We start from the raw sequence: 20,025 nt of genomic DNA, 5'->3' as shown, positions 1-20,025 counted from the left end.
CATTGCTAACAGGTATATACAATCGAGCACACAGCAAGCAATCTCCATAGACAAACATTGATAGTAGAATGGCCTTTCTGAAGAGTTGTTAAATTGTTAAATAATTTCTGCCCTGCTAGAGCTGCCCCAGTCAACTGTAAGTGCTGTTATTGTGAAGTGGAAACATCTAGGAGCAACAACGGCTCAGTTGTCACGTGGTAGGCCACACAAGCTCACAGAACAGGACTGCTGAGGCGCGTAGCAGGTAGAATAGTCTGGCCTCGGTAGCAAACCTAACTACAGAGTTCTGCCTCTGGAAGAAAGATCAGCACAATAAGTGTTTGTTGGGAGCTTCATAAAATGGGTTTCCATGGCCGAGCAGCCGCACACAAGCATAAGATCACCATGCGTAATGCCAAGCGTCGGCTGGAGTGGCGTACGCATTTGACTCTGGAGCAGTGGAAACGCGTTCACTGGAGTGATGAATCACGCTTCACCATCTGGCAGTCCGACGGATGAATCTGGGTTTGGCGGATGCCAGGAAAACGCTACCTGTCCGAATGCATAGTGCCAACAGTAAAGTTTGGTGGAGGAAGAATAATGGTCTTGAGCTGTTTTTCATGGTCCGGGCTAGGGCACTTAGTTCCAGTGAAGGGATATTTTTATGTTACATTCTAGACGATTCTGTGCTTCCAACTTGGTGGCAATATTTTGGGAAGGCCCTTTCTTGTTTCAGCAAGACTATACCCCCGTGCACAAAGCAAAGGCCAAACTAAATGGTTTGTCGAGAATGGATGCAGTCAACGCTGCAATGTTCCAACATCTAGTGGAAAGCCTTCCCAGAATAGTGGAAGCTGTTATAGCAGCAAAGGGGGACCAACTCCATATTAATGCCCATAATTTTGTAATGAGATGTTTGACGAGCAGGTGTGTACATTTTTTTATTTTACCTCTATTTTACTAGGCAAGTCAGTTATGAACAAATTCTTATTTTCAATGACAGCCTAGGAACAGTGGGTTGTTCAGGGGCAGAACAACAGATTTGTACCTTGTCAGCTCGGGGATTCGATCTTGCAACCTTTCGGTTGCCAGTCCAACGCTCTAACCACTAGGCAATGCTGCCGCCTACATGCTTTTGGTCATGTAGTGTATGAATGGACAAAGCCATCGATTACGTGACACCATCCATTCCTATGTGAAGACACTAGCGCATTGAAGCCAAGTTAAGTAGGTTAAGATGGAGTCTCATGGGCTGCATTTACACAGGCATCCCATTTCTGATATTAGTAAGATGGCACCGACAGAATAGGCAGCTCTGCTTCTAAGCAACATTGCAGTATTTAAAAAAAATGTTGTGTATCAGTTCTTACATTATTAGCCCAGAACTTTTTTGTGTTATTACATACAGCCGGAAATAACTTTTGGATATCAGAGCGGCGGTAACTCACCAGCGTTTCGAGCAGAAATACGACTTTCCTGAATTGGATCCTTTGTTCAAACTGCCCAAGGCAATTGAACTTATTCCAGAGGCTGCTCCAAGATGCTGCCAGAGGAGAAGAGATATTCGGACTGGACTTCTAGTCCAACTCAAGAGAAATGCACACCATCCACCACTTCCAAGTATATTACTCGGTGATGTTCAGTCTCTGGACAATAAAATAGATGAGCTCAGGGCGAGGATCTCCTTCCTGTTAGGGCTAGGGGGCAGTATTTACACGGCCGGATAAAAAAACGTACCCGATTTAATCTGGTTATTACTACTGCCCAGAAACTAGAATATGCATATAATTATTGGCTTTGCATAGAAAACACCCTAAAATTTCTAAAACTGTTTGAATGGTGTCTGAGTATAACAGAACTCATATGGCAGGCAAAAACCTGAGAAGATTCCTTACAGGAAGTGGCCTGTCTGACAAGTTCTTGTTCTTCTTGACTCTCTTTATTGAAAACTGAGGATCTTTGCTGTAACGTGACACTTCCTACTGCTCCCATAGGCTCTCAGAACCCGGGAAAAAGCTGAATGATGTAATTCCAGCACCTGGCTGAAAAACATTAGCGTCTTTGGTAAGTGGTCTATCAGAGGACAATCAGACTGAGGCGTGTGCACGAGGCGACCCCATGTTTTTATTTTCTCTCTCTTTGAACGTAAACACGCTTTCCCGGTCGGAATATTATCGTTTTTTTACGAGAAAAATGGCATAAAAATTGATTTTAAACAGCGGTTGACATGCTTCGAAGTACGGTAATGGAATATTTAGAATTGTTTTGTCACGAAACGCGTCGTGCGCGTCACCCTTCTTTACACTTCGGATAGTGTCTTGAACGCACAAACAAAACAGAGGATATTTGAACATAACTATGGATTATTTTGAACCAAACCAACATTTGTTATTGAAGTAGAAGTCCTAGGAGTGCATTCTGACGAAGAACAGCAAAGGATGATAAAAATTTTCTTATAGTAAATCTGACTTTGGTGAGGGCTAAAATTGGTGGGTGTCTAAATAGCTAGCCCTGTGATGCCGGGCTATCTACTTAGAATATTGCAAAATGTGCTTTCACCGAAAAGCTATTTTAAAATCGGACATAGCGAGTGCATAGAGGAGTTCTGTATCTATAATTCTTAAAATAATTGTTATGTTTTTTGTGAACGTTTATCGTGAGTAATTTAGTAAATTCACCGGAAGTTTGCGGGGGGTATGATGTTCTGAACGTCACATGCTAATGTAAAAAGCTGGTTTTTGATATAAATATGAACTTGATTGAACAAAACATGCATGTATTGTATAACATAATGTCCTAGGGGTGTCATCTGATGAAGATCATCAAAGGTTAGTGCTACATTTAGCTGTGGTTTGGGTTTATGTGACATTATATGCTAGCTTGAAAAATGGGTGTCTGATTATTTCTGGCTGGGTACTCTGCTGACATAATCTAATGTTTTGCTTTCGTTGTAAAGCCTTTTTGAAATCGGACAGTGTGGTTAGATTAACGAGAGTCTTGTCTTTAAAATGGTGTAAAATAGTCATATGTTTGAGAAATTGAAGTAATAGCATTTCTAAGGTATTTGAATAACGCGCCACAGGATTCCACTGGCTGTTACGTAGGTGGGACGATTTCGTCCCACCTTCCCTAGAGAGGTTAAGGATTGTAACATACTCTTTTTCACATTGTCCCTGTCCATACAGCCAGCTGGGTTCTCAGTACACTGCACAGACAAGAACAAAGAACCCTCTTGGAAGAAGAAAGGCAATGGTGTATGATTCATGATTAACTACTTATGGTGTGATTGTGATAAGATACAGGAAGTCAAGTCCTTTTGTTCACTGACCGAGAATACCTCACAATCAAATGCCGACCGCTTATAGTTACAGCTGGGTATATTCCCCCTAAAGCATATACCACGAAGGCCCTCAAGGAACTACACTGGATTTTGTGCAAACTGGAAACCACATATTTTATTGGATTTATTGTAGCTGGAGACTTTAGCAAAGCAAATATGAGACCCGTTTCAGGAAACTAGACGTATGTCACAGGTCTTTAAAAAAAGTAAAAATGTTTTTTTGGGGGGCAGAAATGCCTTCTTGAACATGTCAACTTTCATGTGCCTTAATAATAAACTTGAATGCAATCTTTAAATACGAATAAAATAGTTAAATTGCGAGCCTATTTGGTTTAGCTAAAGAAAAAGTGAGCAACCTTCCTGCTAGCCATACTGAGAGATGAGTTTGGATTGATCTGCCGTATAGCACTTCTATTTGAGCTGGTCAGTATGTCTAGGTAATCCTGTCTAACACAGATTTTTTTCATGTATCGTGTAGTATCGTATTCCTCTTCAAGGAATACCTGGGATAGGATAAAGTAATCCTTCTAACCCCCCCCTTAAAAGATTTAGATGCACTATTGTAAAGTGGTTGTTCCACTGGATATTATAGGTGAATGCACCAAATTGTAAGTCGCTCTGGATAAGAGCGTCTGCTAAATGACTAAAATGTAAAAAAAAAAAAAATGTCTAAAATGTAGGAAAACTGCATAAGTGTTGCTCTCCACTTTCTGGAGGACAGAGTTTTGAAATCAATGGAATTCGAGTATGATAGCTAAGGACATGGAGAAAACACCTGTCTCTGGATTACATCTTCAAACTAAGTGAAACCATGGCATCCGATAGGAGATACGGGTAAGATAGTCTAGGTAGCTACATTTTCAGATATTACACATTTCTAATTTTGACAGAAAGTTGTTTCATTTCAAGTTAAAGTGTACTATTAGTTAGCTAGCTAACTTTAGCTGGCTGGCTCGCTAGGTAACGCTTTGTGTATGATCTTATTATTCGTATCTCAGAGCCATTTGCCTGGCTAGCTATAGCCAAATGTTAGCTAGCTAACATTGAACCTGGTTGTTAGCTACCTGCAGATTCATGTAGGGTAGTAAAGTCATGAGTTTGGATTATGGTTCATTGTTTACCTAGCTAGCTAGCTAACATTAGCTGGCTGGCTCGGTAGCAAATGTTACGTGTATGATCTTATTATACATATCTCAGAGCCATTTGCTTGGCTAGCAATAGCCAAATGTTAGCTAGCTAACATTGAACCTGGTTGGTTAGCTACCTGCAGATTCATGCAGGGTAGTAACATGATGAGTTGGGATAATGGTACATTGTTTACCTAGCTCGCTAGCTAGCTAACGTATATTCCGTCTGGCCATCTACTCCGACTTCAGAACACTCATGTCTGAGTGTATCAGAGCACAGAATAACTCATGAATTTAAGAACGCACAACACCCGTTGAATATTGGCGGTGTCAGTAAACGTCTGCAAAAAAAACATAATTCAATTGTTGCCAGCAGCACAGTTAGTCACCAACGCTCTGGATAACATGAAAACAGCCTATCCAGCTCTGCTAGGGTGCGTAAAATGATCAGAGTGGGGTGTTCTCTCATTTGTCTGGAAGTAGCTAGCAAGCTAGCCAATGTTAGCCAGTTAGCTTGGGTGCTTGACTGCTGTTGTGAGGTCAGAAAGTTCGGATCAACCCTACTCATTGGCCAGAGCGTCCAGTGTGCGCTCTGAGAGCGAAACACTCTGAATTTACGAATGGACAATCTGACAGCACAGTTGCAGTCACCAATGCTCTGGATAACATAACAGCCTAACCAGCTACGCTAGAGCGAGTAATATTCAGTGAGCTGTTCTCTCATTTGTGTCTGGAAGTAGCTAGCAAGTTAGCTTGGGTGCTTGACTGCTGTTAATAGACAACGCTCGGATCAACCCTTATAGAGATTCTCCTTCTTCAGTGGGGTTTATCGGCGGTTGGTCTTAAAAAAGATAAAATATTTGAGACTATATCTAATGACGTTCTACTCAATATACTCTTTAGACTAATTTCCTGTATCCCCTTCTCCCTCATACTAGATCTCAGCCTCTCTCTTTCCCTCTGATACTGCCCACACTGTAGCAATAGATGCTCCACGATCTCTGTTTCCTGACAATAATCACACTTTCCTAAAAGATGCTTTACTATCACATTTAAAGACAAGACTCTCGTTAATCTAACCACACTGTCCGATTTCAAAAAGGCTTTACAACGAAAACAAAAAAGATTATGTCAGCAGAGTACCCAGCCAGAAATAATCAGACACCCATTTTTCAAGCTAGCATATAATGTCACATAAACCCAAACCACAGCTAAATGTAGCACTAACCTTTGATGATCTTCATCAGATGACAACCCTAGGACATTATGTTATACAATACATGCATGTTTTGTTCAATCAAGTTCATATTTATATCAAAAACCAGCTTTTTACATTAGCATGTGACTAGCATGTGACTAGCATTCCCACCGAACACTGCCGGTGAATTTACTAAATTACTCACGATAAACGTTCACAAAAAGCATAACAATTATTTTAAGAATTATAAATACAGAACTCCTCTATGCACTCGATATGTCCGATTTTAAAATAGCTTTTCGGTGAAAGCACATTTTGCAATATTCTCAGTAGATAGCCTGGCATCACAGGGCTAGCTATTTAGACACCAAGCAAGTTTAGCACTCACCAAAGTCAGATTTACTATAAGAAAAATGTTATTACCTTTGCTGTCTTCGTCAGAATGCACTCCCAGGGCTTCTACTTCAATAACAAATGTTGGTTTGGTCCCAAATTATCCATACTTATATCCAAATAGCGGCGTTTTGTTCGTGCGTTCAAGACACTATCCAAAAGGGTAAATAAGGGTGACGAGCATGGCGCAATTCGTGACAAAGATCCTCAGTCTTCAATAAAAAGAGCCAAGATGAAACACAACTTGTCAGACAGGCCACTTCCTGCATGAAATCTTCTCAGGTTTTGGCCTGCCATATGAGTTCTGTTATACTCACAGACACCATTCAAACAGTTTTAGAAACTTTAGGGTGTTTTCTATCCAAAGCCAATAATTATATGCATATTCTAGTTACTGGGCAGGAGTAGTAACCAGATTAAATCGGGTACGTTTTTTATCCGGCCGTGTCAATACTGCCCCCTAGCCCTTACAGGTTAATGCGTTTGAGACTACCAGTTGTGTTTTGACAAGGTAGGGGTGGGCATACAGAAGATAGCCCTATTTGGTAAAAGACCAAGTCCATATTACGGCAAGAACAGCTCAAATAAGCAAAGAGAATTGACAGTCCATCATTACTTTAAGACATGGTCAGTCAATCCGGAAAATGTCAAGAACTTTTAAAGTTTTTTCAAGTGCAGTCGTAAAAACCATCAAGCGCTATGATGAAACTGGCGCTCATGAGGACTGCCAGAGGAAAGGAAGACCCAGAGTTACCTCTGCTGCAGATGATAAGTTCATTAGAGTTACCAGCCTCAGAAATTGCTGCCCAAATAAAACGCTTCACAGAGTTCAAGAAACAAACATCTCAACACCAGCTGTTCAGAGGAGATTGCGTCAATCAGACCTTCATGGTCGAAATGCTGCAAAGTAACCACTACTAAAGGACACCAATAATAAGAAGAGACTTGCTTGGGCCAAGAAACACAAGCAATAGACATTAGACCGGTGGAAATCTGTCCTTTGGTCTGATGAGTCCAAATTTGAGATTTTTGGTTGCAACCGCTGTGTCTTTGAGAGATGCAGAGTAGGTGAATGGAGGATCTCCGCATGTGTGGTTCCCACCGTGAAGCATGGAGGAGGAGGTGTGATGGTATGGGGGTGATTTGCTGGTGACACTATCTGTGATTAATTTAGAATTCAAGGCACACTTAATCAATATGGCTACCACAGCATTTCCCATCTGGTGTGCGCTAGTGGGACCATTATTTGTTTTCAACAGGACAATGACGCAAAACACACCTCCAGGCTGTGTAAGGGCTACTTGACCAAGAAGGGGAGTGATGGAGTGCTGCATCAGATGACCTGGCCTCCACAATCACCCAACTTCAACCCAATTTAGATGGTTTGGGATGAGTAGGACGGCAGAGTGAAGGAAAAGCAGCTAACAAGTGCTCAGCATATGTGGGAACTCCTTCAAGACTGTTGGAAAAGCATTCCAGGTGAAGCTGGTTGAGAGAATGCCAAGAGTGTGCAAAGCTGTCATCATGGCAAAGGGTGGCTACTTTGAAGAATCTCAAAAATATTTTGATTTGTTTAACACCTTGTTGGTTACTATATGATTCCATATGTGTTATTTCATAGTTTTGATGTCTTCACTATTATTCTACAATGTAGAAAATAGTACAAATAAAGAAAAACCATTCACTATAATGGGGGGGATCCTATTTCCTGCTAAGAACTTCTGCCGTACCGAGGTCACCTTTAAACCTTTTAATCCCAGGGTCCTTAGCTTAGTGATAAGCTTTGTGGGCACTATGGTGTTGAACGCTGGGCTGTAGTCAATGAACAGCATTGGTGTTCCTTTTGTCCAGGTGGGAAAGGGCAGTGTGGAGTGCGATTGAGATTGCGTCATCTGTGGATCTGTTGGGGCGGTATGCAAATTGGAGTGGGTCTAGGGTTTCCGGCATGATGGTGTTGATGTGAGCCAAGACATTTTTTAAGATTATTACTTATTTCACGTGATTAGTGATTCATTTATGTTTGTCCCTCATTAGAATAGACTAGAAACGTTTTAACAATTTCATTTTTAATGTGAAGTTTGCATTGTATTGCCCCATCCTTGTTGCACACAACAATCTTCCCTTCCCCTTTGTCACAAGGGGAGTTATGGCTGTTTTAAGATTTAAAAAAAAATTCAACCCTGTTACTTTAATTGACACCTACTATAGTATTTTTTCTTAATTTAAACTCTTGAGATGGGAAAACATGTTTTCTATGAAGTTGAACCGTTTTTTTTTTTTTTTTTACCAAATTACCTTAGCAAAAAGGCACTCTAGTGGTGGAATGACCCATCTCTGATCACATTTGATTCTGCAGAGCTGCCCTCAGAACAAGATAAAATAAGAACAATCTGTGTTTGTATTTGTCATTGGAGAATTTGAAACAAAATTTGATTAGTTTAAAGAAAGTTTTGTTGCTCTAAAATGTTGCTCTATGTACAGATACATCATGGAAATCAAGAATTATTGTGAAAATGTAATGGGAATCATTGTTGGCAGACTAATCAAAATGTTGAAAGACTCAGCTGTTGTGCAATCAGCTGTGTCAAATTTTAAGAGTTTAAGGCTGATGTTCAATTATGTAACACAAGGCTACGAAAACATGCAAAAGTTCAATGTCCAGTGCTTGTGGGTATAGAGGCATTGCATCTATAAGGTTTTGGGCTCATCCGCATCACTTGTGCTTTTGTGTATGCTTCCGTAGCCCATCAAAGTCAAATATCATTACAAATTATTCTCAGCAATACATTCATGAAGCACTGTGTGAAAAAAAAACAAGCCAGAGAACATCCTTTTCATAACTCTTCTTACATAAAACTGGATAAATAGTAGGTGCAAAACAGAGCATAGGGGAAGTCTATGCATTGAGCTGGCAAAGCAGCGCCACCCCTCGTCTGATCCAGTGCTCGGCGGGCACGTCCGAGTTGAGCGCCATGGCGATTACGTAGTTGGTGGAGTGGCCAGTGGTGGAGAGTGTGCCGCGGCGCTCGCCGGTCTTGTAGACGGGGGAGAGGTAGCACATACGCTGGGGGATGTCCTGCCTTTTGATGGGTTTCAGCCACATCTGGGGGGCAGGAGAGGGAAGAATGGATGGAGGATGGAGGACAAGAATGGAGAGAGGGGGTACAGGCAGAAAGGGGGATGATGTCCACATGAGGAGTAGGCAGGAGGACAATGATGAGAAAAGACAAGGTGGGATAATGGTTTTAGGAAATGGAATGGAGAATGGATATGAGGAAGAAAGTTGGGACAACATCAGAGAATTAAACAATTAAACCAGTTGGAAATTTGGTGACATAACATTTGAAACAATAGTAGTGAGAGAGTGAGTCCCTGGTGTACATTAGCAGGTCTGGTAAAACAAAAGGGATAAACTGGAACACTCAACTTCTCACAAAAGCAAGTTTGTGAAATCCTCATCCAATTTGATAGCAGGAGCTGCTGGTTAGATTTGCATTTCAAATCTGACAGTGTTGTGTTTTCCCCCACAAATAATAAACACATTTTTAATAAAGTTCTGCTCTTGTCAAAACAAATTTTGATAATAAGATTGCCCTGAAATTTCTGAATATTAAAAAGAGAATGCTTGTGCATTATTCAACAGCCGGCATTGTGAGGGCAAAGAAGAAGAGGGGGTGAAAAAACAACTGAGAAAACGTACAAAGCAATCAGTTATACTTTGTCTGGGAGCTTCTTGCAGGAATCTGCCACTAGCAATCTATTTTAATGTCTTACTTAATACACTATTCATACACCACATCAAGTTGTAATTAAGAAGCCCGCTAGAAAACTAGGGGAGGATAAGAGAGGACAAACTTTGTTATTGCGCTTGCCATGTTTGGGCTGAAATTGATGCGGCTGGGTGAGGCCCTGAGATAGAGCTTTGAACACAAAGCTGGGAACAATCTCCTGGGTTGAACAACGGAGCATCATTTTTTATTCTGCCGTTTGTTGTTGTTTGTACTCTCCTTGGCACCTACAGGGTATTGTAGTCTGATAAAAAGAGCTGCCTCATAGGAGTTAAGACACAGAATATAGATAGTATCTGCTCAGTTTAACTACAGTTGGGTCCACTGATACATGGGAAGATATTATCCCTCTCTCTCTATGCCCGGTGGAATTAATGGGAAAAGAATACATTCATCTTTATCCTCTGAAACCACTGTGAAGCTTATGTAAGTATAACGTTATGCATCGAGGGAAGATGGAGACATTGTCCTGACATGCAATGGGAACCCATTAGATACTGAATCATTTGCAACAAACATCATCAGGATCTTAGCACTTAGGCCAGGATTCAAACACACTGCATCACAAAAGCTATTTAGTGTTAGTTTTACTTAGACCTTACTTATAAAACTGATATTTACATGTACAATCCCACTTTAAACAAACTACAACTTATAATGACTTCATATAGCATACATAAAGTGTTAATAAGCACAATATTAATGCTTTGAAAATCCTCTATAAGCTTATGTAATACTGTATAAATGGTGTATAACATGTAACATATCAGATCCCTATGTATGTTGCATTACAGCTCCCTATGTAGGATGCATTACCAAATGTGACATGACACACTATGTCAATTCCCCAAAAAGCTGTGCTGGAGCAGGGCAGAGATGCGTTCAACAAGGAAAATAGTTTGTGAACATTAGCTAACTGTCTAAGAAGGTAGTGTGAGGCGGGCGTGTCTGTTTTTGTCTAAACTGCCACTACAAATAATCAAGTGGCCATGTAGGCTGTCCATTACATGTAGTAGTAATATAATAATAATAATTAGAGGGTGCTTATGCAGTCCTGTTTCACTGTATGTACAAGGGAGTAACCTGTACAGGTGTAAAATGTGTTTTTTGCATATTTTTTTTATTTATTTCACCTTTATTTAACCAGGTAGGCCAGTTGAGAACAAGTTCTAACTGCGACCTGGCCAAGATAAAGCAAAGCAGTGTGACACAAACAACAACAGAGTTACACATGGAATAAACAAACATACAGTCAATAACACAATATAAAAAATCTATATACAGTGTGTGCAAATTAGGTAAGATTAGGGAGGTAAGGCAATAAATAGGCCGTAGTGGCAAAGTAATTACAATTTAGCAATTAAACAATAGAGTGATATATCAGAAGATGTACAGAAGATGAATGTGCAAGTAGAGACACTGGGGTGCAAAGGAGCAAAAAAAGAAAAACAATATGGGGATGAGGTAGTTGGATGGGCTATGCACAGGTGCAACGATCTGTGAGCTGCTCTGACAGATGATGCTTAAAGTTAGTGAGGGAGATATGAGTCTCCAGCTTCAGTGATTTTTGCAATTCGTTCCAGTCATTGGCAGCAGAAGTGGAAGGAAAGGTGGCCAAAGGAGGAATTGGCTTTGGGGGTGACCAGTGAAATATACCTGCTGGAGCGCGTGCAACAGGTGGGTGCTGCTATGGTGACCAGTGAGCTGAGATAAGGCAGGGCATTACCTAGCAAAGACTTATAGATGATCTGGAGCCAGTGGGTTTGGCGACGAATATGAAGCGAGGGCTAGCCAACGAGAGCTTACAGGTCGCAGTGATGGGTAGTATATGGGGCTTTGGTGCCAAAACAGATGGCACTGTGATAGACTGCATTTGCTGAGTAGAGTGTTGGAGGCTATTTTGTAAATGACATTGCCGAGGTCAAGGATCGGGAGGATAGTCAGTTTTATGAGGGTGTTTGGCAGCATGAGTGAAGGATGCTTTGTTGCAAAATAGGAAGCCGATTCTAGATTTAATTTTGGATTGGAGATGCTTAACGTGAGTCTGGAAGGAGACATATTCCAGTCATCCCACTCCCCCTAAGACACCCTCACAGAGTGGGGTCACAGCCAGGGGATCAACCATAATTGACGGCAACCCTGGCGCAATTATTTGGGTTAATTGCCTTAATCAAGGGCGGAACAACATATTTTACCTTGTCGGCTCGAGGATTCGATACAGCAACCTTTCGGTTACTGGCCCAATGCTCCTAATGGCCTCACTTGCAGTGATAATGTCTCATAGTGATTTTCTTGAAGGTCTATGTCCCTAGAGTTGGAAAATGTGTGATAATAGTGCAGCAATGGCAGCTTTCTCTGTGTTATCGCTCTTTCTTTCATCCCTCCATCCCATACATTTTAGTCATATGTACAGTTGAAGTCAGAAGTTTACATACACTTAGGTTGGAGTCATTAAAACTTGTTTTTCAACCACTCCACAAATTTCTTGTTAACAAACTATAGATTTGGAAAGTTAGTTAGGACATCTACTTTGTGCATGACTCAAGTAATGTTTCCAACAATTGTTTACAGTCAGACTATTTCACTTATATTTCACTGTATCACAATTCCAATGGTTCAGAAGTTTACATACACTAAGTTGACTGTGCCTTTAAACAGCTTGGAAAATTCCAGAAAATGATGTCATGGCTTTAGAAGCTTCTGATAGGCTAATTGACATCATTTGAGTCAATTGGAGGTGTACCTGTGGATGTATTTCAAGGCCTACCTTCAAACTCAGTGCCTCTTTGCTTGACATCATGGGAAAATCAAAAGAAATCAGCCAAAAATTATAAACCTCCACAAGTCTGGTTCATCCTAGGGAGCAATTTCCAAACACCTGAAGGTACCACGTTCATCTGTACAAACAATAGTACGCAAGTATAAACACCATGGGACCACGCAGCCGTCATAACGCTCAGGAAGGAGACGCGTTCTGTCTCCTAGAGATGAACGTACTATGGTGTGAAAAGTGCAAATCAATCCCAGAACAACAGCAAAGGACCTTGTGAAGATGCTGGAGGAAACAGGTACAAAAGTATCTATATCCACAGTAAAACGAGTCCTATATCGACAAAACCTTTAAGGCCGCTCAGCAAGGAAGAAGCCACAGCTCCAAAACCGCCATTAAAAAGCCAGACTACGGTATGCAACTGTACATGGGGACAAACACTGTACTTTTTGGAGAAATGTCCTCTGGTCTGATCAAACAAAAATATAACTGTTTGGCCATAATGACTGTCGTTATGTTTGGAGGAAAAAGGGGGAGTCTTGCAAGCCGAAGAACACCATTCCAACCGTGAAGCACGGGGGTGGCAGCATCATGTTGTGGGGGTGCTTTGCTGCAGGAGGGACTGGCGCACTTCACAAAATAGATGGCTTCATGAGTAAGGAAAAATATGTGGATATATTGAAGCAACATCTCAAGACATCAGTCAGGGTCTTCCAATGGGTCTTCCAAATGGACAATGATCCCAAGTATACTTCCAAAGTTGTGGCAAAATGGCTTAAGGACAACAAAGTCAATGTATTGGAGTGGCCATCACAAAGCTCTGACCTCAATCTTATAGAACATTTCTGGGCAGAACTGAAAAAGCGTGTGTGAGCAAGGAGGCCTACAAACCTGATTCAGTTACACCAGCTCTGTCAGGAGGAATGGGCCAAAATTCACCCAACTTATTGTGGGAAGCTTGTGAAAGGCTACCCAAAACGTTTGACCCAAGTTAAACAATTTAAAGGCAATGCTACCAAATACTAATTGAGTGTACGTAAACTTCTGACCCACTGGGAATGTGATGAATGAAATAAATCATTCTCTCTACTATTATTCTGACATTTCACATTCTTAAAATAAAGCGCTGAGCCTAATTGACCTAAGACAGGGATTTTTACTAGGATTAAATGTCAGGAATTGTGAAAAACTGAGTTGAAATGTATTTGGCTAAGGTGTATGTAAACTTCCGACTTCAACTGTATGAGGGTTTACGTTAGACTGCTTATAACACTGCACCTTTAGGTCAATCGGCACCATTCTTTTTGACCAAGTTACTCATGGCCTCTAGTTTCTGTGTGCCAAATTAGAAAAAAATCTAAGAATAACAATAGGTTTTGCTTCGCTGTGAACCCCTAAAAATAGTTTAATATGATCTTTCACGCAGGAATGACAAATCATGTCCTGATGTTTGTTGCAAATCTGTATGTGTATTGCTTAAGGTGTAATTTGTGAGCTTGTGATGAGTCACTCACCACAGGCATGGCGTCGTGTAGCACTTTGGGGTAGGACTCAGCCAAGAGCTTGGTCTTTCTGTCCCAACGTGCACAGTCAAGGTAGAGCCCATAAATGTACACACCTGAGAAACACACATACAATCAGATACACAATATCTAGCATGTTACCTAGCACACCACCTGTTGACGCACGCACGCGCACACACACACACACACACACACACACACACACACACACACACAAAACAGAGTACAATTTCAATATGATGCACAGAGTACAATTTTAATATTGTACTCGAGTGTAACTGTGGCCTCGACTCTTGAAGCCAGTAGCATCATGGCAAGCTGATGAAAAAGCAGCAGGGGACCGATGGAGAGGTTGCAGTACAACATGATACAAAATGTTTTGAACACATTTCTAACAAATTCAATGACTTATTTCATGTGAATTGAAATAATTTCCTTTGAGAGGGTGATGCAGGGCTGGGGACAGAGGAAGGGAGCGTCCCTCTTTCTCTCTCCGTATCGATTTATTTTCTCTCTTATTCTCCAATCATTACCTCCCTCCCTTTCTTTCCATACTCTCTCTCTAGTCTCTTGCTACCCACCATTCGCTCTAACCCTTACCTTTCAGACTCTCTCTCCATCACCTTTCTCTCTCTCTTCCCACTTGCCCTCTCTAAAACTGCTCTGGATGTGATCAGGACAAACAAAAACTGGAAAAGCAGGATTTTGGCTCAGGAATAGGTCAGTTTCAATGAACGGAGTATTGTGTCAGAAAAGCAGGAATTCCTGATTAATCAGGAGAAATCACATCCCTCATCTCTTTCTCTACTTCACCCTTTTACTTCTCCCCGCCCTCTCTCACCATTCCATCCCTCCACCCTCTGTCTGTCTCACCGTCTTCTGGGGGCTGGCGATACTCCTTGTCATCCAGCACCTCAAAGTCGAAGCCCAGCAAGTCGATGGGGATGGTGTGTTTGCGGGCATAGTTCTGCTGGCCTCCCGTCAGGAAGGCCTGGGTGAAGAAGAAGCCTGACATCCAGAATACTGCCGGCGTCCCGTGTTCATACCAGTCCTGCAGAGGGACGAATGGAGCACAGCACAAAGGCTTAATGCAAAGGCAAACTAAGGTCGGCGGTAATTAAAGGGTGACACTTTGCAAGTGCAGTATGAAAGTTTACCTATTAGCCGGGGGCTACTGTTAGATATTGTGTTGCTCCTGTTGACAAGGCTGTTTCTGACCTTCAGTCTGCCTTTATTGTTTTTTACAGAAAACCTTTACCTTATGAGGGGGTAGAGTCAAAGTTTTTAAAGTACACTACTTGACCAAAAGTATGTGGACATGTGCTCGTCGAAATCTCATTCTATCACGCCCTGATCTGTTTCACCTGTCCTTGTGCTTGTCTCCACCCCCCTCCAGGTGTTTCCCATCTTCCCCTGTGTATTTATACCTGTGTTTTCTGTCTCTGTTGCTAGTTATTCTTGTTTGTTCAAGTCTACCAGCATGTTGTCTCAGCTCCTAATTTTCCCTAGTCTCTTTTTCTCATCCTCCTGGTTTTTGACCTTTGCCTGTCCTGACTCTGTACCCGCCAGCATGACCTGACCCTGAGCCTGCCGGCAGTCCTGTACCTTTGTTCCACCTCTGGATTACCGACCTCTGCCTGACCTGACCCTGACTGCCGTCCTGTAACCTTGGCCTCTGCTCTGGATCATCGAATCCTGCCTGCCTTTACCTGTCGTTTGCCTGCCCCTGTGGTTACAATAAACACTTGCACTTGGGTCTTACCTTGAAACCTGATACATTCCCCCCTTAACTGGAACTAAGGGGCCTAGCCCGAACCATGAAAAACAGCCACACACCATTATTCCTCCTCCAACAAACTTTACAGTTGGCAGTATGTATTAGGGCAGGTAGCATTCTCCTGGCATCCGCCAAACCCAGATTCGTCAGTCAGCCTGCCAAATGGTGACGAGTGATTCATCACTCCAGAGCATGCGTTTCCAAAGCTCCAGAGTCCAATGGCGGTGAGCTTTAAACCACTCCAGCGGATGCTTGACATTGTGCATGGTGATCTTAGGCTTGTGTGCGGCTGCTCGGCCATGCGAACAGTTATTGTAATGACGTTGCTTCCAGAAGTAGTTTGGAACTCGGTAGTGAAATGCTTACTTACAAGCCCTTAACCAACAATGCAGTTTTAAAAAATATCACAAAAAAGAGATAAGAGCAGCAGTGGAGGAAATGAAGGGCAATAGCGAGGGGGGGGGGGGGGGGGGTTAATGCAAATAGTCATTTGATTAGATGTACAGGAGTCTTATGGCTTGGGGTAGAAGCTGTTTAGAAGCCTCTTGGACCTAGACTTGGCGCTCCAGTACCACTTGCCATGCGGTAGCAGAGAGAACAGTCTTGGACTAGGGTGGCTGGAGTCTTTGACAATTCTTAGGGCCTTCCTCTGACACCGCCTAGTATAGAGGTCCTGGATGGTAGAAAGCTTGGCCCCAGTAATGTACTGGGCCATACCTACCACCCTCTGCAGTGCCTTGCGGTCGGAGGCTGAGCAGTTTCCATACCAGGCGGTGAAAAGGTGGGCCGAACAGGCCCCCATTAACATCGACAGGGCTGTAGTGGAGCCGGTCGAGAGTTTCAAGTTCCTTGGTGTCCACATCACCAACGAACTGTCATGGTCCAAACACACCAAGACAGTCGTGAAGAGGCCACGACAAAACCTTTTCCCCCTAAGGAGACTGAAAAGATTTGGCATGGGTCCCCAGATCCTCAAAAGGTTCTACAGCTGCACCATCAAGAGCATCCTGACTGGTTGCATCACCGTCTGGTATGACATCTGACCGTAAGGCGCTACAGAGGGTAGTGCGAATGGCCCAGTACATCACTGGGGCCAAGCTTCCTGCCATCCAGGACCTATACAATAGGCGGTGTCATGACGTTGGCCTGTTGGGGGAGGTTTATGAACCCCATAAATACCTTTCCCCTTTTCTTTCTCTCTACTTTATAGAGTTGACTCTTGTAAAGCCTTTGTAGCAGAGATTCTGGTAACATCGAAAGGTGGGAAATGGAACCATACTTCGGTAATCCAACCAATTAAAAATATGCGTTGGTACTTAATGAATATGATCTCAGATCAGTTGTTGTCTAAGACATTACTACTAATTTATTTATTTATTTTATTTTACCTTTATTTAACCAGGTAGGCAAGTTGAGAACAAGTTCTCATTTACAATTGCGACCTGGCCAAGATAAAGCAAAGCAGTTCGACAACATACAAAAACAGAGTTACACATGGAGTAAAACAACATACAATCAATGATACAGTAGACAAAAATAAGACTATATACAATGTGAGCAAATGATATGAGATAAGGGAAGTAAAGGCAAAAAAGGCCATGGTGGCAAAGTAAATAAAGTATAGCATGTAAAACACTGGAATGGTAGATTTATAATTTGAAGAAAGTTCAAAGTTAAAATATAAATAATATGGTGCAAAGGAGCAAAATAATAAATTAAATAAATAAATAAATGCAGTAGGGGTAGTAGTTTGGGCTAAATTATAGATGGGCTATGTACAGGTGCAGTGATCTGGGAGCTGCTCTGATAGCTGGTGCTTAACCTGTTGGGGATAGGGGGCAGTATTGACACGGCTGGATAAAAAACGTACCCGATTTAATCTGGTTACTACTCCTGCCCAGTAACTAGAATATGCATATAATTATTGGCTTTGGATAGAAAACACCCTAAAGTTTCTAAAACTGTTTGAATGGTGTCTGTGAGTATAACAGAACTCCTATGGCAGGCCAAAACCTGAGAAGATTTCAAGCAGGAAGTGGCCTGTCTGAGAAGTAGTGTTTCATCTTGGCTCTTTTTATTGAAGACTCAGGATCTGTGCAATAACGTGACACTTCCTACGTCTTCCATAGGGTCTCAGAGCCCGGGAAAACGTTGAACGATATCGAGGCAGGCTCTGGCTGAAACACTTTATCGCTTTTGGCAAGTGGCCACTCAGAGTACTATGGGCTTAGGCGCGTGCCCGCTTCAACCGAATGCTTTGTTTTCCTTTGTCTGTTTATCTAAACGCAGATTCCCGGTCGGAATATTATCGCTTTTTCATGAGAAAAATGGCATAAAATTGATTTTAAACAACGGTTGACATGCTTCGAAGTACGGTAATGGAATATTTAGAATTATTTTGTCACGAATTGCGCCATGCTCGTAACCCTGATTTAGCCTTTAGGATAGTGTCTGGAACGCACAAACAAAACGCCGCTGTTTGGATATAACGATGGATTATTTTGGACCAAACCAACATTTGTTATTGAAGTAGAAGTCCTGGGAGTGCATTCTGACGAAGACAACAAAGGTAATAACATTTTTCTTATAGTAAATCTGACTTTGATGAGTGCTAAACCTGCTGGGTGTCTAAATAGCTAGCCCTGTGATGCCGGGCTATCTACTGAGAATATTGCAAAATGTGCTTTCACCGAAAAGCTATTTTAAAATCGGACATATCGAGTGCATAGAGGAGTTCTGTATCTATAATTCTTAAAATAATTGTTATGCTTTTTGTGAACGTTTATCGTGAGTAATTTAGTAAATTCACCGGCAGTGTTCGGTGGGAATGCTAGTCACATGCTAATGTAAAAAGCTGGTTTTTGATATAAATATGAACTTGATTGAACAAAACATGCATGTATTGTATAACATAATGTCCTAGGGTTGTCATCTGATGAAGATCATCAAAGGTTAGTGCTACATTTAGCTGTGGTTTGGGTTTATGTGACATTATATGCTAGCTTGAAAAATGGGTGTCTGATTATTTCTGGCTCGGTACTCTGCTGACATAATCTAATGTTTTGCTTTCGTTGTAAAGCCTTTTTGAAATCGGACAGTGTGGTTAGATTAACGAGAGTCTTATCTTTAAAATGGTGTAAAATAGTCATATTTCTTAAAAATTGAAGTAATAGCATATCTAAGGATTTGAATAAAGCGCCACAGGATTCAACTGGCTGTTGAGTAGGTTGGACCTTAAAAATCCTATTACTTCAATTTCTCAAACATATGACTATTTTACAGCCATTTAAAGATAAGACTCTCGTTAATCTAACCACACTGTCCGATTTCAAAAAGGCTTTACAACGAAAGCAAAACATTAGATTATGTCAGCAGAGTACCAAGCCAGAAATAATCAGACACCCATTTTTCAAGGCAGCATATAATGTCACCAAAACCCAGAAGACAGCTAAATGCAGCACTCACCTTTGATGATCTTCATCAGATGACAACCCTAGGACATTATGTTATACAATACATGCATGTTTTGTTCAATCAAGTTCATATTTATATCAAAAACCAGCTTTTTACATTAGCATGTGACGTTCAGAACTAGCATACCCCCCGCAAACTTCCGGGGAATTCGCTAACATTTTACTAAATTACTCACGATAAACGTTCACAAAAAGCATAACAATTATTTTAAGAATTATAGATACAGACCTCCTCTATGCACTCGATATGTCCGATTTTAAAATAGCTTTTTGGTGAAAGCACATTTTGCAATATTCTAAGTACATAGCCCAGGCATCACGGGCTCGCTATTTAGACACCCGGCAAGTTTAGCACTCACCATAATCATATTTACTATTATAAAAATGTCATTACCTTTTGTTGTCTTCGTCAGAATACACACCCAGGACAGCTACTTCAATAACAAATGTTGGTTTGGTCCAAAATAATCCATCGTTATATCCGAATAGCGGCGTTTTGTTCGTGCGTTCCAGACACTATCCGAAATAGTAAAGAAGTGTCACGCGCTTGGCGCAATTCCTGACAATAAAATTCTAAGTATTCCATTACCGTACGTCGAAGCATGTCAACCGCTGTTTAAAATCAATTTTTACGACATTTTTCTCGTAGAAAAGCGA

At 41.5% G+C, this 20,025-nt stretch overlaps 1 protein-coding gene across 1 annotated transcript in view; it reads right to left on the bottom strand.

Moving 5' to 3' along the window:
• Positions 1-8,082: 8,082 nt before the first annotated feature.
• dnah7 (dynein, axonemal, heavy chain 7) overlaps positions 8,083-20,025 on the bottom strand; it is a 279,868-nt gene continuing 267,925 nt past the window's right edge. The window contains exons 65-67 of the mRNA XM_045707381.2: positions 14,992-15,169; positions 14,110-14,213; positions 8,083-9,140 (exon numbers count right to left, since the gene is read on the bottom strand). Of these exons, the coding sequence (XP_045563337.2) occupies positions 8,934-9,140; positions 14,110-14,213; positions 14,992-15,169 (489 nt within the window). The 3' untranslated portion in view covers positions 8,083-8,933. The remainder of the gene's footprint in view (positions 9,141-14,109; positions 14,214-14,991; positions 15,170-20,025) is intronic.

Source organism: Salmo salar, chromosome 25 (assembly GCF_965601325.2).
Source record: "Salmo salar chromosome 25, fSalSal1, whole genome shotgun sequence".
Classification (NCBI taxonomy): Eukaryota; Metazoa; Chordata; class Actinopteri; order Salmoniformes; family Salmonidae; genus Salmo; species Salmo salar.
This window is presented reverse-complemented; position numbering and strand designations above follow the sequence as displayed.